At 35.0% G+C, this 24,209-nt stretch overlaps 2 protein-coding genes across 2 annotated transcripts; both read right to left on the reverse strand.

Moving 5' to 3' along the window:
• Positions 1-1,170: 1,170 nt before the first annotated feature.
• LOC145217840 (chondroitin sulfate glucuronyltransferase-like) lies at positions 1,171-14,150 on the reverse strand. Its single transcript, XM_080085183.1, has 18 exons — positions 13,911-14,150; positions 13,703-13,774; positions 13,420-13,633; positions 13,126-13,306; positions 12,805-12,964; positions 12,346-12,516; positions 10,121-10,312; positions 8,041-8,191; positions 7,663-7,763; positions 6,835-6,999; positions 6,362-6,475; positions 6,052-6,177; positions 5,650-5,724; positions 5,380-5,500; positions 4,895-4,953; positions 3,335-3,481; positions 2,954-3,063; positions 1,171-2,746 (listed from the first exon to the last, which is right to left on the reverse strand). Exons 1-18 carry the CDS (start codon positions 14,085-14,087, stop codon positions 2,617-2,619), a joined length of 2,466 nt encoding a protein of 821 aa, XP_079941309.1. The 5' UTR covers positions 14,088-14,150; the 3' UTR covers positions 1,171-2,616.
• Positions 14,151-14,484: 334 nt separating this feature from the next.
• Positions 14,485-23,451, reverse strand: LOC145217841 (spermatogenesis-associated protein 20-like). The gene is made up of 16 exons (XM_080085184.1): positions 23,206-23,451; positions 22,815-23,034; positions 22,463-22,606; positions 22,246-22,305; positions 21,997-22,135; positions 19,406-19,536; positions 19,005-19,184; positions 18,542-18,640; positions 18,288-18,392; positions 17,117-17,309; positions 16,550-16,718; positions 15,986-16,100; positions 15,827-15,920; positions 15,448-15,647; positions 15,005-15,085; positions 14,485-14,947 (listed from the first exon to the last, which is right to left on the reverse strand). The coding sequence occupies exons 1-16, from the start codon at positions 23,391-23,393 to the stop codon at positions 14,762-14,764; spliced, it is 2,304 nt and encodes a 767-aa protein (XP_079941310.1). The 5' UTR covers positions 23,394-23,451; the 3' UTR covers positions 14,485-14,761.
• Between the last annotated feature and the right edge of the window lie 758 nt (positions 23,452-24,209).

The raw sequence follows: 24,209 nt of genomic DNA on the forward strand, positions 1-24,209 counted from the left end.
CTAATGCTCGGCGTAAGGCGTGCTTTTACCTAACACGTGACTTGCCAAACTTTTCGACGGGACAGCCAAACGCTTTATTGATTTATTCCATGTCTACATAAATATAAAAAACATGGATTTCAGCTGATGACTTGGTGACAACAGTCATTTTTATTAATTTATACATTCCTTTGATAGTTGAAAGACGAAACCACAATGATGAGGGACAAAACTACACTAAAGTAAAGTTTCTCAATGTACAAATTTGGGAGGGGCCATGGCCCCTTTGGCCCCTCCCTGGCTAAGCCACTGCTTAGAAATTGGCAAATCACTGTTCTAACCACAAACACTGGTCTTTGCAGGCCTGCATTATTTATCCAAAACAGCACCAATGATTTTGGTAGGGTGTTATCACATGTGAATTACCGAAAAGCCAGGATGTATATGACCGTTTGCAGTAAAATTGAAAAGTTAAAACCGCAAAATTTGTGGTGTGGCTAAGGTCCGATCTGAGATCACATTTAAACAAAAAAAAAACTTTGTTAGTCGACTTGTAGTAAATTTTTACCGTTGCGTTAACACCTGTTTTTTAAACATCTGTCAACGATCAAGAAACCTTACCTATCCTATATATCAGGGGGGTGCAACCTTTTTCGTCGGGGGGCCATATAACCAATTTCGGACATCAAGCCACACACATTTTTCTTGTAACGTGTTTACACGTTTTTTTACCCTTCTGGTAGTGGAGCTAGCATTAAAATCTCATTTCGATATTATTTCCACATCCCTGCGTTTTGCTTTATTTTGCGTTTAAAATCAACTTTAAAATGATAGGTGCGAGTAAGTTTCGTCGCAACACTGCCTTTCACAAAAGCAATTGTTTACTAGACAAGGAGGTATATTACGTCACATTCCGTATAGATATGCAACAAGCACCTAGTGCGAATGGAAGACCATAGGTCTGGGTGAATTAAGTATCATGCGCTGGTTTAGCTTATTCTTGTTACGTATAGCAACTTAGAAGAATTACCGAAAAATAGCGGGGATTTTTGGCTAATATGTGCATTTTTACTTCTCTGAATCAGAGTTTTGTTAAGGGCCACACTACACGGCTTGGCGGGCCGGATTGTGGCCCGCGGGCCAAAGGTTGCACACCCCTGGTATAAATGAACAAAGTAATAATAGTGCATGTATGTGCCGAGTCAAGACTGTATTGAATATAGTTTAAATGCGACGTATACAAATTGAATCGGATATCAAGTAAGAAACAACAAACGATGTAATAAAACAAGTGCAGACCGACCTATAGCACCGAATGAAAATACATTGGATAGCAAAATGTAGTCAGACACTATCAAATTACAAAATGTAGCTTAAGTGTTGATAAGGAGCCGTTAGTGTTAGATCGACATCGTAACATATTACATCAAACAATTTTATGGAAATAAAATCTAATTGCTTTTATATTATTTTTTTACTGTTATAGCAGATATAGATAATGCACAGCTAGTTCCTAGCAGTCAGCAGAGCATAGGCTACAAATGCAAAAGATGGCTTCAAATACAAAAGAGAATGATATTTGAAAGGAAATAATAAAAAATGACTCCAATCAAGTGCAAGACACAATCTTGATACGTCGAGAAAAAATGTTTGTCCTAAAGCACATTTGCAATTTGTTTACAAAAAAAGCAAAAAGATCGTATTATATGTGTTTTTCCCTAGAACAAAACGTTGTTCAAATTGGAAATAAAAACAATTCGATTCCATTAGCAAACAAAAGTACTTGTCAACCAATATCTGTGTTAACATTAAAAAATCCATGGTTTAAAATAATTGGCCAACAAGCTAAAATTCAAATCATCAAATTTTAACGCTGCTTTCAGTTTCGATGCACCATATGACCAACTGGGTGTAAATAGGTCACAAAAATATATGTAACATAATCGTAGGATGTAACGGGATTGAAAACAACGGTGATTTTTAAAAAAGAAAAAAAAATGTTAAAAAGTACGTTGGATCACAGAAGGCCGATGACAAAATTCCAAACGCAGGGACATAGTAATAAACAATGCATGCCATGATTTGTGTAGCAATCGGAAAAAGGCACTGTATATTTTACACAGAAAAGAGAGCAGAAATAGGTGATAAACAAACAGATCTACTGCAGTAAAACTAAGTGACAACAAAAAAGACTTAAAAGCACAGCGGCGAATGCAAAACCAATATCAGCACATTTTAGTAACAAACAGTTCCATTTTAAAATACACACTTTTAATTTTGTGATGAATTTGCTTTATATTTTGTATGATCACCTCTCCCATACAGTTCGTTCAAATGACTTTGATGTTTGAATTAGACAGTTTTCAAATAAGAATTACAAGCTGATGAAGGCCAGTTCGTTTGTTTGGCAGAAAACCAAAAAATATTTTTTGCTGACTCAGCAAAAGTGGCCGACAAGAAATTAAGTTTTTTTCCGACTCAGCAAAAATTTGACAACATGATCTACGTAAACTAAAGAAATATTGAATTCAATCAAAAAACAACAGTTGCATACATATTCAAACAAAATGCCCGGATATGCAGTTATCACATATACGAGTGTTATAAGACAGTACAAGGAAGGAAAATAAAGAAGTTTTACGTTTGCTTCGATTTTGAATCATCTGGAAAAAGCTCCATAGCAAGCTGAGTACGCGACGCTAGTCCTTCCGCATTGCTGCGGTCACAACGTTGATATATTGCGTCGCCGTTTCTTGAATTGCAGTTTCTGTTCACATAAAAGTTGTTGGTCAATAGTTGCAGTTATATGCCAAACTACATTAAATACATATTTGGCTACGTTTCGGGCTCCTTTAGGTAATCTGCTGGGTCAACCAAGATGAATTGTTATAACCACATATTTATGTATGTATCCTCAAAGAGGGCAAACTTTTTAAAAAACTAAAAAACAAGCAAAACCAACAATTGTTTGTACCTGTGTATGTATCTTCTTGTAAGTTGTGGCTCAACTGCACGGAAGACATGCAATTGTGAGTATTTTACAAACATGTCATATATGTCCACTGTTTCAACTGCATCTGTGTTCTGAAAAAAAAAACAATGAAGTAACATTAATTTAGATAAACCATACTAAATATTATTTAGTAAATAATCAACATTTTGTTTACAAAACGTGAACAAATATTTATGTCCATCTGATAAAGAAGTGTTTTAAAAAATTTGCTTTCATTTAACCCCAAAATATGACAAATTTACCCAATGAGATAAATGAACCCCAGCTGAGTACTTTTCTTGTACAGTATTTTGTTGCAAAATGCCTTTCATTAGCATACACTGGACTGAGAACCCTACTTACATCAGTATTTCTGTCTCCCATTGACGCAACCATCTTTGTTTTTGATCCCATATAATCTGAGTTGTAGAAACAAACTTCATCAAAGGAATAGATATCAAAATGTCCATTAGAAGGTGTGATGTCAATTTGCTCTGGTACTGGTGCATTCTGCAATTATAAATGTACCATATACAACGTAGATTTTAACAAAAAATCTATCAAAACCTTATACAGTTTTAGATATGGCATGCATAGTTCATGTACATTTTCTTACAATTTTTATAATTTAAAGTGAATTTTAGCAGTGTGTTTAGACCAGGGGCGTCCAACTCGAACACACCGCCGTGCCAATTTTTGTTTTAAAACATACTCGCGTGCCAACGTTTGGTACGTTTTCCAAACCATGTCTGAAACGTCTTGGGCTGACTGCGAATATTTGGCCAACATGTAGAATCCTATTAAATGGTTAGAAAAAAAATATCAAATGTCAAATGCGAGTAAACTGGTTTATGATACTCCAGAAACCTTTTATTCTGTTTCTGCGACACAAGATACAAACAGAGTGCTTTGTGTAACGTCGAAATCGCATCTTTGTTCAAGTTACATCGGTTTCAAAACTTATTTCAAACTAAACACAAATGCGTTTGTTGTTACGTAATTAATTGAACAGATATCGATTGTAACGCAACAATTACAATTGTTTCGAAATAAACGGGCATTTTATTGCAACATAAACATGACACTTACACTCATGCGGTTTTAGTATTATTTGACGCAATAACTTTCTGAAATAAAAATAATTGTAAATTTTTTGGTTAAACAAATTCCTTTGGCCAACATGAAACAATACAATGTGCTTATAGCCGCTTTTAGATGTTGTTATGTAGGTTTGCATTAACGATTCCTAAGCCGTGTTTAGTGTCCGCTTGCAAAATCGGCAACGGCCTAAACTTGGTCCAAGATGACTTAAGTTTAGGCGTCAACAATACACGGTAAGCTATATTTGAAACGTGAATTGCTTTTACTTTTATTTCCCGCCGTAACAATTAATTAAAAACTAAATAGTTGATAAAATTGCTGGTTCGGCCAATCGTCCTTTCGTTACGTGCACAAGTTTCTAAGCAAACGTCCCAACCACACAAAGATATTGTGTCAAGGAACTATTTACAAAAGATGTGACAGAAACTACAGTCTAAACTCATAAAAGGTATTGGTATTTAGTCGCAAACTGCCAAACTCTCGTACGGGAACAAAAATTGCACATGGTATAGGGCTAATTAAGTTTGGTCGAAAAACGAACAATTTAATTAGTGGGTTGTGTAACTTTACTACTTATAATTTTTACTAAAGTTAGAATAAAGGCCAAGAAGAATCAATAGAAACAAATTTAATTTCGTGACAAATCCTAATGTTTACCATCTAATCGTGCAAATGCTCTGCGTGCCACTTTTGGCACGCGTGCCACGTGTTGGACACCCCTGGTTTAGACAAACCACCTATTTTTAAAAGACAGCTACATTACAAATGCTTGTGTTAGCAACTAAGTGTTAAATCATATATATTGTAATTTGCAAAGCTTACCTTGAGTACAATATCAGGGTTGTATTGTGAAAATGGAATAGGAAAGAAGGCTTGCCATCCTAAAACCACAATCATATGTTTTAGGTAAAGGTAGGTGTATCCAGGACTTAAATATACTTTTAAGTATGAAATAAGAGGGTTCACTTTAGGCTTACAACAATTTGAAAAAAATGCTAGTCCACATCACAAGTTTATATTTGGGAAATTTTACCTTCATTAATGTTACTGCAGGCTGAAATCTTGAATACTTATTTAAATAGTGTATTTTATACCATAACAGAATTTCATAACAGTGATATGGAAGGTTGGTTTTTCCTATAGTAAGGTATGGAAGGTTTTTCCTATATGTGTAATTACTTTATCAAATCAGTCTGTTTCATAAAAATCTTTTTTACCCAAACCTCTGGGCAACGGAAACTTGCACAAAAATATTTTTTATTAAGGTTTAGTCAACAAAGATTTGGGGATTTTTAATGTTACTCTACCTTGTATTGTGTTCATACGGCAACGGTTTAAGAAGTTGAGGTTCATGTTTGCAGCAACACTTGTTAACATGAACAAGGAGTCAGTGGAGTACTTTTTGGCCACTACGTCCATAATTTTCAACTGCAAAACAAAATTTTATGTTTATTGCAAAACTAAGTTTCTAGGTTTGGAAAAGAAAGTGATTTTAAAATTTAAACTAACTAAAAGTGGCAAAATGCTTTAAAACAATTTGCATAAAAAACCCAACTATACATGAAAGTCTATATTACCTGACAGGGAATTTCCGTCTTAATACTGACCCATGGAATCAGTTTTGAGTTGGATTCGTCTTTTTTGTAACGAGCCTGTGCAAATACAAATATGTTACTCAACCAAAATAACAGGCTAAAATCTGACAGTCAAACGCTTGAAATTAAAGTATTTCATTCCTAAACCACGAATTTTAGAATATGTAACTGTCTGACTATTACATATGTTATAAATTATTATTTAATGCCTTGTGAGATTGTAATCTGTTCATTTCAAAGATATCTTTTTTAAACAATGAAAGTACAGGTATAAAACCTGCTTAAAGGTAGAAAAACACTGTATCTGTATAAAATCTCAATTTTTATGTATTACCTACTCTATTTTTTAGTTTGTTAAAACTTAGGTTATGAGTAATTACACACCTCATAGGTTTTGAGTAATTCCTTTTGCGCAGCAAAAATGTCATTGTCTTGAATTTGCTGGGCAGTTTCAGGATCGTAAACAAACACAATGATCAAGGCAGCATTTTCATCATTATTTAGGCAAACCTGCATTCACAATTATACAAATTCATCCTTTATCAAAATACAAGCACCCACGACAACCAAACTTTTTTAAGAAAATATTTTTTTATTTCCAGGGCCAAAAATATTTTAGCACATAACAATTGTATCACAAAAACTCAATATATTGACAACATATTAAATATTTGTTAAAAGTTTTTAGGTATACCTTTGCAAAAAATTTCATAAAATTTTCAAAATGGCCTCTTTCATCCCTTGTCAGAGGTAAAATGATGTTCACTTTTGCAGCTTCCGTTACATAAGGCATTGGAATAATTTCAATCTGAAAGAAGAAATGTGTGGACAACTATTACAATGCAACAAAAAAGGAATAAACATTCAAAAAATTTAGATAAAGTTAAAATAAACATTTCTTCTCTAACAAATTACAAAAAGATTGTTCATCAAAACAGCTTAGCCGCTCATACTCTAATAAAAGCCCATGTGTAGGGTTGAGGCAAAGACCTAAAAATTTTAGGACACACAAAATACTGTTTTCTGCACTACACATTATCTGCAAATTGTTTAAGCTTAAACAACAGGTATCACTGATCTAACAACAATGAGAAATACTAATAACAGATTCTTTTTTTCTGTTGACCAATCAGGAACCTAAAAGAAGATGATATTGATAAAGCTTACCTGACTGAGTGGACGAAGCAAATTCACACGATGGCTTATTTCGATCTCCTCTTTTTCTTTTTCAACAATCACATTAAGAACAAGATCTAGAATATATTCCATGCCACGCTGGGGATCAAATCTTCGGTAGCCATTGATAAGCTTCTTCTTTTCAACTATGAGGCCCTGTTAAATGCATACAAGTAACAAAATTGTAGATTTTCACACTTAAAATATTTTGGATAAATCAGAATAGCTCCGAGCCAAAAAATCAGAGCCAGTATATTTGTGTAAAACATGACAACGTTTCGACAAGTGATATTGTCATCATCAGGACATAAGAATGAAAAGCTACAGAAGGCATGCAACTAGGTGCCGTTTTACACAAATATACTGGCCCTGATTTTTTGCTCAGATTATTCAAAACTGTGAAAAGTGCACTTAAGAATAGCTCTATTTACACATAGCTATAAATAACAGGCAAAATCAGAATTTTTTTATTTTTAGTATAGAGGGAAAAGAAAGATACTGTATTAAACATAGTATATTTGCCAATTCTCTACATATTTTCCATTTACCACTTGAATAAATCTGGATACTGTTGCAAAAGAATTAAAAAAAAATCAGATCTGGTTTGTAGCACACTGCTTATCTGTTACTGAAAGGCAGTGGGCAGTCTGGACATTGTACAGGACATGAATAAAGACGACAGAACCCAAGACCACTTCATGTAGTCAGTCAGTAATGAGATAAAATATTGTTTGCAAAGAATCAAGTTATAGAAGTGGGACATCATTACAATTTAGATTTCAAGGCAAAATTCCCTCATAAGCATAATATTATATAAACCTTTGGGTTGTATTTCTCATTCAAACGGTCAATTGCTGTTTGCAAGATGTTCTGAATGTCCAGCTTATCAACACCAGTGAGTTCACACTTTGGCACTTCCCCTAAAGTTCAAAACACAAAATAATAAAAATTTTAGCATAGACAAGAGCACAAAAATCATTAAAATCAGTTCAGAATACCCACAAAAATCATGAAACAAAAATTTTGCTAAATGATGCAATAGTTGTTTGCATCAGGTAATATAGTTTAAATATTTGGCCTTAATTCCATGTGCATTTATTTGCAAAAGGCACACACACACATTGGAGTGCTTATAAAAAAGTTTTAATCATGAAACAAAATTCAAACAAATCTTCGGGCAGCAGAAAATAAACATACCTGGACAAGTAAGGGTGTAGTCTTCTGTGAAGTAATCCCAAACAATTATATCCCATCTGTTGCTTGGTTTAAAGGGAGGATTAATTCCAATTGGCCAAGACAATTCCTGTTCCCCTTTCGGCAGTTTTGGGGCCAGTTCTTTGATCTCCTCCTGTAATATTAGTGAGCAATATAAATACCATCGAATTGGCTTGGCGATTTTCATTGAAAACAAATTTTCAGAAAGTTATCCTGTTTTACAGACAAAAACACACACAAAAACACAAAACAAAGCATTTGGGTCGCCCTAAAAACAGTTTGGGAACCACTGCTCAAGAGCAAACTTGACCAGCATTTTTATGGACAGCTTGCACATTTTGATCAAAAAATGCATTAGGCACAAGATTATTTGTTAAGCCTATGATTATAGCATTAAGATAAACATAGCAGAGCTAGTATGTATTGCCCGAGGCTTGGTTTTTATCTGTATTGTCTGTAATTTTAGGAAGTTTAAAATTAACTAGAAAAGTGGCTTTCTGATATACTTCCATTTTATATATTCTATGCGATAATTACCAATTTACTATACACATCATTTGATCTACACATATGATTGTTTTTGTAAACAAAAACTAATGGGTACCCACACGCGTATTTATGCAGATTACGGTAAACCTATGTTGCAGCTATTTTTAGATCCTTAAGGACAAATTTTTCACAAAGCATTAACTTTTAACTTTAAAAACTTTGAAAGTTTTTGTCCGTTTAAAAACGACCGTTTAATGACCTTTTGACACTGTTTTAACAGCATGCAGTCCTTAGTGTTTAACAATACCGTTCAGCCTAATTTATACATCACTTAAGTACTGATTCTTGAATTGATTTGTCAAAAATAAAGAAGATACGTTATGACGAAAAATTCTTAACTGTGTTGTAATGCGTACAAGTTAACCTTTAGTGACCCGTGGTTATGCGACGGCCAAGCTGACAACGAGAATTTAAAGACCATTTAACGCAGGGTTTGAAAAAGTTAAGTTTATTTTTTCATATTTATGTTGATCAATGACGTTTTGCCTGACATAAACGAAACCGAAGTACGTTTATCGAGTTTAAATTACGTCCTAGGTGTAAAAACTTCGCCAAAACTTAAAATGCGCGTGATAACTCAATAAAACGACACAGCATTGCTGCACAAAAAAAACAGCTGATTTCTAATCACCCAAACGACTGTATCGTAAAACATCTGTCCGGACGTCAAGCTGAGCACTCCCGCTCTGCCGCCTTAATCGTAAACCAGTGAATTCCTCCCTTGGGACTTATATCTGACTGATAGCGTACACATATTATGGGTTGTAAAGGTAACTGGCAAAATTTTAAATACTAAACGAATACCCTGCTTAAACAATTGTTATTTTTTTAAATATTTCTGCACCATAGGGCTTGTATTTCTGCCTTAAAACTGAAACCGATTATTTCGGGGTTTAAAGGGTGAAAAATTGTTGAATCCGAAAAAAAGATACAAAATTCTTTAAAAAACCTTACATTGCACCAAACAACAAATCAAGAAACTCCAAGACGCTGTACTTTAGTCAGTACAGCCGTTTTAAAAATTTTACGTTTTGGGGGCCTGTGGGTGAACCGCTGGGTCAATCGGGGTCAAACTTCAGGAGGATCAAATTTGGATTATTTACTAACATCTCTGTAAATTTGAATAAATTTAAAGCACTCTTTCTTGACCAAACGCGTCTCACAAACCAGCGTTAGACAGAAAAAAGAAAAAAAAACGGACAAAAACAATATGTGTCCCCTTCAGGGAAGGGGACCCATAAATACATGAAAGTGTTTGTAATTGTTTTATGCATGTCTACATATTTTGAACCCTGATTAATGTCAAACACAAAAATGTTGCCAGACTGAAAATTGTAACCTTCTCTGTTTGGGCAATAGTTTAACCAAACAACAGTGTCTACCAACAAACTGTGATATACAATGGTATCCAACAGTTCCCAAACCCTTGTGCCTAAATAAGATCCACTAACAGAATTGCAAGCAAGTCTACATTACCAAAATGATACCACAAACATAAAATATATGACCTTACCTGAATCGCTACAATTTCTTTGTATGTGCGATCGATTTCGATTTGTGAAAAACGCTTATGCAGGAGATACATCATCTCAGGTGTTTCTACCCCACTAACAGATACAGCATTTTTGAATGCATCGCTGTTCTCTGTGTCTGGGTCAAAGTTGCTCGCAGCATTCTTTAAATCGAATGTATGATACACCACACCCTGTAAAACAAGCATATACAATGTGTATAGTCTGTGAAATAATTTGACATGTAATATTTGCATCTTTTGTGTGAATACAAAGTGTTTTTTTAAGAAATAAAAATAAAAAAAGCATTCCAAACTACATGTTATTGTTTACAATTAAAGCAAAAAGGGAAGGGGACCCATAATGAACATGACTTGTCACTTTAAACACTAGCATGAACATCAATGGTTCAACGTAGTGTTATTTGGCACCATATATTAAAAAGTAAGTATATATATATGTAATACAGGGGTGTCCAAACTTTTTTTTAACGGGGGCCAAATTTTACCAGGTAAAGACGCCCGCGGGCCAACGTCTTTTCAGAATTAAGACACAAATTTACAGGATTTAAGGAAATTTTGTGATTTTGTTGAGTCAGCACCTTCCTTTTTACCGGTAAATGAAGTTCCACGGAAAGCTTTTGCGTGATGTAGCGTCGCCATAACCTAAAAACTTAATCCAAAGTTCCAAACTATGGCGGGTCATACGCAACATAATTTAAAAAAAAACAGCCGCGGGCCACTTAAAATGCCGTCGGGGGCCGCATTTGGACACCCCCGATGTAATAGGTAGTTGTAGTCATTAGGATCACAAAATGCCTAGATGGCGTTTCTTTACAAGACACTACCAAAAAAATCAACTATTTTTTACAAGCTAGTGAAATAAACTAGTTGTTTTAATCATGGGGGCAAACAATTTTAACTACGTTTTTTATATTCATGTGCTTTAAAATTGTACCACTGTATATGTGACACAGAAAACAGTCAGTGTAATTGACAAAACCACAAAGACTACCCAGTTATCAGTATTGTTACTGTACCAGGAAATAAAAAATAAGTTGTATAGAAAACTGGAAGAGTTGAGTTTATGATTGTTTTAACGCTAATGTAAAAGTTTCATTACTTTATTAAACAGAAAAGGTCAAGCAAACTACTGTTTATTCATAAAAACTGTTTATACATATCATAAATAATTGTCCCCGGGAGTATCCTGGGTTCGAATCCCGTGAACGACAAAGGGCAATTTTCAGTTCTCGGACTGCCGCCTGATTGTCGAAAAATACAATAAAAAAATAAATATAATAAATAATAATAATTATTACAAAATTACAGTTTGCTCCCAGTTATAGATGTAAGAAAATCACCTACTGCACTGTACACATGTATGAATTGTGCATGAATTAATTGGATGGATACTAACACCCAGTTATTACACATACCATCAGCACACATATATAATATACATTTATCACATTACAGTAGCTACTGTTTGATGTCAAAACTTTATAGGGCTGGTGATACATGCAAACAAAAATCTGCAATGAAAGGAATCATTGGTCAAAGCAAGATTGGAAAGAAAAATATTTGATGTGTTACTCGCTTGGGTAAACACACCCACAATGGTTGTGTTGTTTGGAAAAGGAGGTACTCAGTTCACACACTGGTTTAACATTTGAGAAAGGTCAAAACGGGGAACACCCATGTGTACCATGATTTGGTTTAAAAGCAGCAAATCATTCACTGCTTCAAATTGAATATATTGTGTGGGTTTACAATTTAGGCAGTGGTGGGATTCATTTTTTTTGTCCGTCGGTTCTATCACAAAACTCATATTTTTCAGCCGGTTCTGTTACAAAAAGTCCATTGACAGTAACCAGCAATTTTAACCGGTTCGCTGATCTCATAAAATTTCGTGAGATGGTTCTGTAGAACCGGTGCAAACCAGCTGAATCCCACCACTGAATTTAGGATCGAAAACACTTTTTTTAAATAGCTGGATTGTACAGAACTAGCCAGTGAAGCACATTAAATCCTTGTAACATATGGCTGTGTAGTTTCAAAAGACAATTTTGACATACCTAAACACCTAAAACACTGATCGATTTTAATACTTAGAAAATCTTTTGGGGTACAAAACTAATGCCCTGTAGTTTCAAACAACAACACATACTGTAAAAATAATCATTAGCCCCCTTCCAACCAAAGTATATGTATGGAAATTTGTTTACCTCTTCTTCACTGACACAATCTACTGCAGCTTTTGTGATCCTTTTGATACACTTTCCCAACCATTGGTCAGGAGTTAATGTGTTGACACTGGCCATGTCCTCCAAACAACGGTCAAGACCAGGAACAAGATCAATCAACAGCAACCTCGAAATTATAAATCCACTGTTCATCTGAAAAATAATATTTTTGAAAACGCATTCCAGTTGCAGTGCTGAAGAAAGTTGTTTTACTCTTTTCAAATCAGGTATTGTAAGTGTCTGATAAACTTAAGATTTGGGCATGAAGTGGTTAAAGGCAACATAATTTATACCAATCTCTTTTACATCTTTTACGTTATTCAAACATAACAGTTGAATCAGTTACAAATATACACCACAATAAAACCTCCTTATATTTCAATTGCCACAGTTTCTAGTGACCAAGTCTGTTAAATATAAACTTAAAAATGCAATGCTTACATTACAGTAGGTCACAGTTCCTGCAATTTCATCCTCATATTGCATAGTGTTGCCAAGGTACAGTCTCCTGTTAATGCTGATGTGATCAACAATTTCATTAATTCTGTCACCTTCCGAGTATGATTGATCAGTAGTTATATAAAACCAATCATATTCCTCACTGGAAACAAAGTAAGACATATTATTAAACAGAAGACCAAATACAGAAGATAAATATACAAATTTTTAAAATTTTATATATAGGTTACTTAAATCCTAACTAGTTTTGATTGAGTTTAGTTGCTTTTTGTTAAGAATATATCCAACTCAAAAAAGGCTGACCCAAATTTGGAATTGAGGTAGGAGAGAGTTTGGTAAAGAATGTGAACAGGGTTTGCATTAGGATGAAGCACCAAGGTAATTCCTGAAGCTGAAGGTGGCAAGTTACTATGTGACTTCATCAGTCCATCGAAGTAGATGACCTTCTTCATGTGATGAGAAAAGGTCTTGTTCAGTGCAACGCCTAAACACATGAAAACATTATTTAGGCGCAAGTATTTTATTCTAGTGTTGGTAAAGTCAAACCATAAAAGCAATATATCTTGTATTACCTATGGAGCAACTTTTCATACATACCAAGTGTTTCAAAGGTGTTGCGTGAAGTTATAATAGAACTGACTAGTTTTTCCCTTATGCCAAGTTCTGTGCTGATAAACCGTGGACGGACAATTTTTTTGTTGCTCCCTGGTTGAAAGTCCACTTTTGGTAACAGAGCAGGGTCAGTTATGATTCGTGGCTCAAAATCTTCTAAAGTGTCATAGACTGGTGGTGCAAAATCGCGATCTTTTCTCTGATGACAATAATTTTCCCGTTATTTTTTGCCATGAATCTTACAGAAAGTTGAAGTCAAACTTCTTACATATCGAAAAGCTTCTTCCTTGCTCATCGTTTCAAATGGTGCATTTGGGTTGTTTGGATCATTCATTGATTCCTGTTTAAAAACAGTTAAAATAGTCATTTTGTATAACTCGAAAGTCTTTTTTGTCACAAATTAGGCTTTGTACATATTTGCAAGATTCAAGTTGTGTTGAGTCAAATTCAAAAACTTATGACATATGTTAAAATACCTTTGATCTGGAAATGGAATTCAGTTTTCTGTCAACATTATCTTTTGACAAATGGACACAATCTTCATGGGATATTGGCATTCGCACTATGCTCATACTAAATCCCAATGAAATGCCAATGATGACCGGAAGAAAGGGACGAATCTTGTTGACACAAATTACTCGTCGAAGTTTCATTTTGAGAAAATTCGATACCTGTTTTCAGACTTTATAACCTATCGCTAATTGTTGACATAATTCAAAATAGAAAGAACATTATTGAGACTGTACAATCTAAATGAGTGTCTGTGAGCACAATATACCTAACTTACTAAACTTGATGCAACTTTAAGTTGTTGCTCCTTGACTGCTAAGTGCAAACCTCAAGTCAAGTGTAACGGAGCAGGAAGCCAAGTCAACGCTTTGCTGCGTTTGCAGTGTTTCCAGCAGTTTTTTCTTTCGAGCATTTTTTTTGTGAAACACTAAACAGTTGTAAAATCGAAAATACACTTCTTCTGAGTGTATTTTTAAATACCGCTACCGCATAGGCTTGTAATTTTTATCAATCTTGGGTACCGAATAAATAACTATACTATCTGCTAAATCAATCCATTTTGACATAAAATGCGTATATAGGGGGTATAACGAACAAAATCGATCAAACCATTTAACATGATACTGTACATTTGTAAACAGCATCTTGCGTATGCTGTGATAATACCAAAAAGAAATGAAAGTGAAACCATGATGTCAATAAAACATTGGAAAAACACCTGTTTGTCATTCTGCCAGAATAAAAAGGAAAGAAGAAATCACCAGTAGCAGCAAGTCATATACTACTGTCTAGATTAGTTTTTCTTTTGTTGCAAATTTTATTTTAGAACTGCACTGAGCTCGTCGATTGTCTTTACAGGCAACTGACAGGTGAAATTTTCGCACACAAACACACGAGACTCCTCCGAAACGCCAACTTGTGGCCCAGTCATTCCAGACAAATGTCCTTCTAGATGGCGATAAAGAAAGCTGTCTGATGAGTTGATCGAAGGCGGGATGACAATCTGTAAGGAAAAATAATATGTAGTTTTCTCAGATGAGCTCAATATGCAATAACCTACCTTAAATGGCAGAAAATTTGCATCCACATGTTTGACCAAGTTTTGTGTTTGTGGGTTTTTGGCGTCACCACGAATTACAATCTGCAAAAATATGTCGAAAATTAAAAAAAAATGTGACTAATTCACTGTTGTTTAAACGAAGACAAGAGCCACATTCTCTAAAATAAATAATGTTTCGTGAGACAAACATCACAAGAGAATTTTGATGTACAGTCGTATACGAGTTTATTTGCATAAGTAGCCTAACATATGGTATTTTAAAAAATCAATAACAAACAGTTTTAGCCTGAATCGCTTGGACGGCTTCGCTACATCACTAGTTTAAATGTATTGAAACTCCCTGTTCCAACAAAAACACACTAATTTTGTTGCAAACTGTTAGTTTACACTATTATACAACCTTTGTAGATCAACAGTGCGAATAACAAGTTAAAAAAACCAACCTGTTTGTGACCTTTCCAGATCCATAAAAGAGCAGAGGCCATTTCAGGCAAAGCATAAGGCACAGTAGAAAGTCTGTTTGCAAATGACTTTAAGAGTTTTTGTGCTTGTTCTTCAAGATTGGGTTGATTTAAATAGGCGGATAGTCGAAGCAAGTTCATTGCTGATACTGAATTCGCACTCGGCTCAGCGCCATCTTGGTCTAAGCAAAATATACTTCTAGCAACAAGGTCATTACATGTTATATCACTGATGATAGCATTATAGCATTTGCTGAAACGTTTGAAAATAAAGCACGTCGCTTTTAACGTCTATTTGGGCAGTTTATTTTTCGTCATTAAAATATACATGTTAACAAGTTTTCCATTCGCAAAGACAAACCTTCTTTCAAGCGTAAAAGGATTGAAGAATCTCCCTGGGCGATTGTAAAAAAGCCACCGTTCTCGTCATCCCAAAACAACTCTGTTTGTTTCTCCTGCGCAAAGTATAAAATCAAACCATTAGTCAAAGTTTTTGTTCGTATTTAATTCGGTGTCAAACCTGCAATTGACTGGCCCATTCCACCCAGTTATCGTCGTGTGTGGCTTCATACAAGTCAAGTAATGCTCGAATAAGATAAGCGTAATCTGCATCAAACCCTTCGATTGGTGTCTTACTGAAAAAAAAATAGCCTAAAAGTTACTCAGTTTATAGCAAAACCTTCGACGGAAATGAATAAGTCTGCATTAAAATAAGTCATGAAAGAAACTTTGTGTAATTTAACTCGTGTTTGTTGGTAAATTTAACATATGTTTAGAACAGTGGTGGGATTCACATTTTTTGTAAGCCGGTTCTATCACAAAGTCATATTTTTCAGCCGGTTATGTTGCAAAAAGTCCATTGACAGTATCCAGTAATGCTAGCCGGTTCGCTGATCTCATAAAATTTCGTGAGACGGTTCTACAGAACCGGTGCGAACCGGAACAATCCCACCCCTGGTTTAGAATACTAAAAATAGCAACAAACTAATCCAAAGCACTCTGCATTAATAGTTTTACATACAGTAGAATCAATGTATAAAAATCTTTAGTCGAACAATGTAAAGAATTTCGAAGTAAAACCAACGTTTGTTCTACGCTATTGTCCTCCCCACAATAGCAACTTCGTAACAGCGTCTGCTTCGTGGCGTCATAGAGGTGTTCGCGTATGAAGCGTGCAGCTTTCGTGGCTACTTCGCTGTAGCGGGTTTCGCCAGTGACGCATGCAGCCCGAGAAAATCCTGATATCATCAGAGCTAAAACAAGTGTAAACGATGTGTTACATCGAGGCATTCCCAAATGACACTAACGTTTGTAATTTCTGGTAATAAATTGATACTCTACACTTGAAATCATTGCATTGTGAAACGTTTCGCAAATTCATTCATTTTGTGAAATGGTAATGCAGGGGTAGCGAAAATTTTGAAATCGCCCTTTAAAGTAAACGGCTTCAAGTTTCAGCGATTTAAAGTTGTATTTGCGAGCTTAACTTTAAGGCTCTACAAACAGAACCGGTTTCTTTTAGCACGGACTTTTAAGTTCCGGAAGAAACTGTTTTGCCCCGTTTTTAAATAATTGTTTGACCACGGAGAAAAAATTAGTTCAAAATTGGTTTAAAGTTTCAGGTTCTGAAACAACAACATAAGTATCACACCGTTCCATGCAGTAATCATCTTGCTGTCGAGATGTGGTCTCGGACGTTTTTCGCGCACTCTCATCATAAGATCACGTGCTTTAGCTAATCCCGCAATGACATCATCGTAGGGAAGTTTGAATTTTTCAGACAATGCGTTGACGCCGCCTCGAATAATGAGGACGTTTTTCCCTCGCAATTCTCCATGTGGGTCCTTAAGAAAAGAAACTCTTCACTTCAAACGATTTTAAGAAATTTGAAAACATATGGAACTCATTAGCAACGTGACACAAAAATGTGTAAACATTATAAAGCCATGATTAGGTTTGGGTATAAATACACTTGGTACGTACGCTGGATTTGACTAAACCCGAATCGCCTCGAAGCCTAATGTGGACACCGGCCTTTAGTGTATAATGTAATGTAATGGAATGCATGATTTGTCCTACAGTTTATTAAAACAATTGGATTTCGTTGAACTCTCTTAAAGCTGCGAACAATACTTTGCAAAGACGATTCCAGATGCTGAGAAAAAGTGTGCACAGGCGTTTTCAACACGAAATGTTTATCTGAAAGTGGTTTCAGTGCCAGTGTTTGATATAGTAGTGCTATAAAGGAGTATTGTTACTAGTTGTTCTGTAGTACAAAACAAATAGACCGACATTCTTCTTCAACCGATGCGATTTTCATGCGGTTACCACAAACTTTGCTTTTGAACATAAACAGCTAACCAACGTCTGAGGCTACGTGATTATAAACAGCAGCACACAAACACGGTGTTGTGAAAAAAATAACGGCACCAATGCATTCGCCTATGTGCGTCATTTTTCTCGATGTACGTAATTTGTGGTCAGACACACAAGCACTAGAGTTGTATGCACATGTTGGTATGAACATTTTTGTTGCAACATGGTGTTTGGTCTCTGTGGTGTGTATTAAAATTTGGTTGACCTTTTTGTCAGGCCTAAATTGGGCATGGGAATTGGATTCCTTTGAGAAACAGCAATACACCTGTTGTTTATCACATAGAAAAATGTGTCATAAAGAATGCGTTTTTTATCATAAAAAGCAACTGATGCATAATATAGCATAGGTAATGGTTAAATATCTACAATTTTTCAGATGTTTGAAACGTTTTAACTTTTAAGTGAATATCTTTTGTTTCATTTGGCCTAATCAGTAAAAAACCTACCTGATCAAATGAAACGTTGCCAGCATCCTTTACTCCATAATATTCCAAAACAATGTCAGATAATGACACTGCGCCCAGTTTTTCATCTTTAAGAATGTCTTGAATCTAAAATACAGAAAATAAATTATTTTTATGCACAGAGCAGGATGTCTTCAACACACACAAAAAATGCATTCAAATCAGAAAACAAACATGCTACAACGTTTATGAAAGTAAACTATTCAAATTTATGCAAATTTTGCAGGGCAACAAACCTCTGTTTGTGTCCAGGCATAAAATGCCCCTTCCTTTTTAGCTGAGTCATCCTCATGTTCCAATGAGTCAGCATCTTCAGCACTAAAGAACCCCCCATTCTGTAAATAAAAAACTGCCCCTAAATGTGTGGGTAAACACTACTGTAATCTTAGACAAACATTAAATATTTAACATTTGACACAAAATAGTTTAGTGCTCTGCTCAATTTTCTGGATCTTGTCAACAAACTAGTTAGCATCTGCCTAACAACCATGTGCTTGCAAAGTTTGCGGTTGTAATATCTTGAAACTTCAAAAACTAAAATGAACAATTCCATGTACAAAATAAAATTGAAATCATTTTTCAGTGAATATACTAGTAAGTTGCCACTTGTTAAAAAAAGCAAAAGTGTGTTCTGTGTTTTTGCGCCAAGGTGCATGTGAACAAAATACAATACAATGTACAAAAAAATGAATTGCTTACTGGATGGGTAAGATCACGGCAAACATAGTCTAACAGTTTGACCAGAGCATCCTTCAGTTGTTTGTCTTGAGTGATAGCATAACAATCAGCAAGGGCTACAGCAATCTGGCCTTGGTCATACAGCATTTTCTCAAAGTGAGGAACATGCCAATATTGGTCAGTAGAATATCTATGAAAACCCTACAAAATGCAAACGAAGTTATTTAACTTTAGACTAGAATGTGTGCCCTATGAAACGGGGATGTGAAATTTATGACAGGAAAAGTGGCTGAAAAATCACAAAACATTTATCATTGTAGTAAATCATTGCAATGAAAAATTCCAGGGTCTTTTAGTATTTAGAGTAAGAAGCTTGGTTCTTGCAGGCTAACAAAAAACAAAAAACTTTAAAAAAATCATACATATCCAATATGATCATGAATTCCACCATCTGCCATTGCCTTTAACGTTTTGCAAACCATGTCCAATGACTTTTGCCCCAGATCCGTTCCAGGATGACAAGCAAAGTATCGCAGAAGAAAATTCAAGTTTACTACGAACAAACGAAAAAATAGTTCATAAAACAATTTTGAAACACTAGATATAGGCCGTTGAGTTCATACATTTTAGATCAATTGATTGTTTTCTTTTAAGAACGGGTTGTTTAGAGTGAGCTAGGGTTGGGCATTTGACCGGTCAAATAAAATCTGGTCAATTGACCGGTCAAATACTTGTCAAATAGGTCAAATATCGGTCAAATACTATTCACATTATTAAATCGCAATTTTAGTTAAAAGTTAGAAGTTTAATCTTCTTCTAAACCATAAGTAATGGAAATGAAGGTTTCAACTCATGTAAATTTGTTTGTGAAATAGGAAATGTTCAGTTTATATTATATTACAGACTTTTCCGATTGCATTGCATCATTGGCGCCCACTTGCTAAAATCGGCGGGGAGGCCGAATTTGTAAAGACAAAATTATTTTCAGCCCAGACGTCACCCAACGTCGCTAGTTACACCCTTTGCCGTGTGTTTCTGTACTGAGGCGGCTGATACCGACCCAGCCATATTACGTTTTTTCTTTCCTGCAACAACTGTTACAAAAATGCTTTTTTTACGCAACAAGGCGCACACGCGTCTAAATAAGCCATTGTCATAATCGTTTACTCGTTACTAAGTCGTTCGGTATGTTTAAACCATGTTGTGTATTTACGCAGCAAATTGTATGCAACGCATTTTAAGTTTAATTTATTTTAAAACAGGTGTTATACCAAAGTAAAGCCAGCGAAGGTATTTGTTCTAAAAAGACATTTTGGAAACAAACGAGTTAACCATTGAAAGTTAATTTGCTACGAAAGTGTTCCCACAACAACATGTGGGCTTAAGTTTACCTAGTTTTACACTTCACGGGACGCATAAAAATGATCCAAAAAGAGTTTGTTACATCACAGACAAGACTTAAAGTATCAATGCTTCCGTTACTGTGCGCGAACAGGTGCCCTTCTTCGTTAATTGTGATGAAACAAATGAGTAGTTAGTAACTTATACCAAATAATTTTATTGTTCGACAGTGGCGCTATCTGACTCTTAATAACATTACAGCTCCTGCTGGTCTCGCAAAAGCACTTTGTAAACAATTACGTACGAAACGGCGCTGCGTTGCAAGCTATGTGGCCATCAACTGTCATTTTCTTATCATCTGGCTCACCCAGAAAAAAAAATTGTTTACCGATGTCACGATGTTATGTTGAATTTGTGTCCATGTTGCGGACCGACATTTAGTAAACACTTCTTGCGTGTTTTTATCCAATGGCTCATTGCATGTAACACTTAAAGTATGCGTTTGTGACGTAACAATGTGCGTTGTTTAAATTTTTCAGAAAGGTTTTTCTGTTCAAACTAGGCTGTCGTTGCCTGTGCATTTAATACACAACTGTCATCATTTTGTAAATTAACACAAAACGTGTTTATGACGTAGTAAGCGACGCAGATACCCGGGGAGGCGGTGCCTCCCCGCCTCCCCGTAAGTGGGCGCCAGTGCATTGCATGCTTCATTTCATCAATGGCCCCACCTGTGTGTCTGTAATTTTCATTCAGTAATCACATTTGTGAACTGGATTCTCATAATATTCTATATACATCAGATTAAAGTCTAATTTTGACTGAGATTTAACTGCAAAACTCGCTTATCCTGCTTAAAATCGTAATTTATGCTGTTAAGCTGTTGTCCATTCATGACAAAAAAGGAATATACAAAAGCTTGATATGTACGTACTTTATCCCAATAAGTACTGAACAGTAACTTATCTACAAAAATCTATTCTGGGCAATTATAAGCTAAATATATAGCTACAAACAATTTTTGGATCAACTATAGAAAAAAGGACTGTGGGGCTACAAGTTTACACAGATGGTTTAAATTACTTAGATTTTTTATCTGTCAGTAAAAATGTGCAACATTTGCAAAATGCCTAAGTAAATACCAATGAACTAACTTCCCCTCATGGACCTATCACACTCAAATTTATTAAGATAAAACGGTGCTAGAAGTGATCCATGTTTTTTAATTGCATTGGAAACCTTGCAAAGTTTGCCATAACGTAAATCAGATCTTAATTTCAAATGAAAAGTATATCCTAATTGTTATGGGATTTTTTTCAAATGAACAAAACACATCTACATTAGCTTAAAAATCACTTATTAATACAAGAGTATGCCCTAAACTGTTCTACCTGAGGGTTATTAGAAATAAATTACCCTTTTCAACAACCAAAAAGCAAGTCCAAGAAAATTTACCACATTTTATTTTTGAAATTAAAAATAGTATTTGACCGGTTAAATAAAGTGCTGTCAATTGACCGGTCAATTGACCGTATTTGACCGGTCAATTGACCGGCTTGCCAACCCTAGAGTGAGCTATTGGATATTTTTTAGGCTGGTAGTTTGGAGTGAGGTGCCAACAACAATGTATTAATTTAATTGGATTCTAAGCATATGCCATAAAAATGCTTACCTGGCTGTGGGAACTTTGGTGCTCCACCAAATCCACCAAGTTCCTCATCAAAGTTCTGTGACATTTGCTTAGCACATTTGTCACATGACTCCATGTCAGGGACAGAGGCAGAGGTGTCTGTTTTCACTTCAATAGCTTTCTACATTGTTTACAATAAACATACTAAGCTTTTATAATACACATACAGTTTTAAGAGTTTACAGAAAACAGAAAATTGTCATAAAAACATGTCTGTCATAAATTTCTTACTTGAATTGCTTCAATTATTTTAGATGCACTTGTGCTACAGTTGGCCTTGTCATCATTCCACTACAAACATAAACAGAAACATTACTTAACTTTTACAACAAATTAATAGAAAACATTGTTGTTGTAATTGTAATGCAAAAAAATCAAATCTTAAAATTGATCTTCTCAGCATAAATATATAAAAATAAAAATAACAGTGACAACTCCATTATCATACTTTTTTGGCAATGACCCCAAGAACAGTTCGAAAACCTCTTCTGGATATGGAATCATCAGGGGGAAAATAGGTTCCACCAATGTAAGGTTTCAGTTCTGGTGTTAACCAAACACTCATTGGCCATCCACCCTGTCCACTTGTAGCCTGTTTGGATTATTAAAAAAGGAAAGATGTTAGTTCAAAAATTTTGTGTGGATAAATTGCCAAAAATAATGGATCATTTTTTTTAATTGTGGGAAGTAAAAAACACATTTGTAATCTTTCAAACAGTCAACAAAATATAAATTCAAAACATTAACATGAATTTGTTTTACATGTTTACTGCAATAATTAAAAAAAATGTTTGTTAAACCTGCACGAATGTCATATAAACACGATCAACATCAGGCCTTTCTTCCCTGTCCACTTTCACTGGAACAAAATGTTCATTGAGTATTTTTGCAATAGACTCATTTTCAAACGATTCTTTTTCCATGACATGGCACCAATGACAAGTGGAATAACCAACAGAAAGAAAAATCAACTTCGATTCCTCTCTGGCTTTGGCAAACGCCTCCTCACCCCAAGGGTACCTAAAAATGTTATTTTTCTGTACCAGTAAATGTATACTTTCAGACCTAAAATTTACATGAACTTTTTCAGGATGTTGAGGTCCATGACAATGACATTGTTCAATTTATTTATCATTTGATTATTTATGCATAAAAATGGTCCAATTTTATTGTAAAAATACATAAACTCACCAGTCAACAGGATTGTGAGCATGTTGTAAAAGGTATGGAGATCTTTCGTTGATCAATCTGTTAGGTTTGCGGTCTATGCCTGAACTTGCCATTCGTATCGAAACGGAAGAAATGCCTCTGACCGAAATATTATCGAGCTGTGTAAAGTTACTAATTTTACCCAAGTAGCACCTTAAATGCTTAAACATTTCATCACAATATCTGTAACAAGTTGAAAGCCAAGTGTCAAAAAAACAAATGTTCAAGTTGACAGACCGGCAGCATTGTTTGTTTTGCAAAAATAATGCAAGTCACGATCGTCATAAAAAGGGAGATCCCCAAATAAAGTACAATTACTCAGCGTCCTAGAAGATATTTTTAATGGATTAATGAACGATTTTTTGCTATTTACAACATAACTGGCCGAACTTTGGGGACAGGTAGATTGTCAAATCAATAAACACATTCATTGACTTTTGCCCCAATAATAGTGAATTATGGTGGTTTCCTGGCCAAAATAAAATTTTGTTACGAACTACAAGTGCGCAATACATTGCACTTCAGTCGATTATTTCCGACCTTCACTGTGATTGAGCAACACCTTCATGTCCTGAAATAGTATCATGATAAAGCATATGGTAGCGTATGTGTCGAATAAAAATAGCTTACACAGCCCGGAAAGTGATTTGCCGCACTTGATCATAGATTCAGATTAAAACACTTCACTTAAACCTATGTTTGGAAATGTTTATCATTTTATTGCAGTTTCTAAAAAGCAGATGACCTTGAGTTTAACCTTGGTCGTCTGGCTTGTACATTACGGTTATACGTCTAAAATAGTGTCCTCCGTCATTGTGCAAAATTGAACCCCAAGTAGGCTAAATAAACACATAATGAAGTCCATTACAATAAGACATTTACAAAGGCAGAGAAAAACAAGAACCATTAGCTTCTCAACAATTTTTTGTGTACTGTAAGCTATGCACGCTATGAGTGATGCAAATCGTTTGTGTCTTGAACATTAA

The sequence above is a fragment of the Phallusia mammillata genome, chromosome 3, assembly GCF_965637545.1.
Source record: "Phallusia mammillata chromosome 3, kaPhaMamm4.hap1.1, whole genome shotgun sequence".
In the NCBI taxonomy this organism is placed as follows: Eukaryota; Metazoa; Chordata; class Ascidiacea; order Phlebobranchia; family Ascidiidae; genus Phallusia; species Phallusia mammillata.

What these genes read in the sequence shown, in the direction of transcription:
- LOC145217840 (XM_080085183.1), bottom strand. Translation starts at nt 14,087, where the DNA reads ATGAAACTTCGACGAGTAATTTGTGTCAACAAGATTCGTCCCTTTCTT. An exon ending in CAACACCTTTGAAACACTTG is followed by an intron (nt 13,307 to 13,419) that starts GTATGTATGAAA and finishes TCATGTGTTTAG; the next exon opens with GCGTTGCACTGAACAAGACC. An exon ending in ATTGTGTCAGTGAAGAAGAG is followed by an intron (nt 10,313 to 12,345) that starts GTAAACAAATTT and finishes CTTGTTTTACAG; the next exon opens with GGTGTGGTGTATCATACATT.
- LOC145217841 (XM_080085184.1), bottom strand. Translation starts at nt 23,393, where the DNA reads ATGTTTAAGCATTTAAGGTGCTACTTGGGTAAAATTAGTAACTTTACA. An exon ending in GATGATTACTGCATGGAACG is followed by an intron (nt 16,719 to 17,116) that starts GTGTGATACTTA and finishes CACTTGTTTTAG; the next exon opens with CTCTGATGATATCAGGATTT. An exon ending in TCTGGAAAGGTCACAAACAG is followed by an intron (nt 15,086 to 15,447) that starts GTTGGTTTTTTT and finishes ATATTTTTGCAG; the next exon opens with ATTGTAATTCGTGGTGACGC.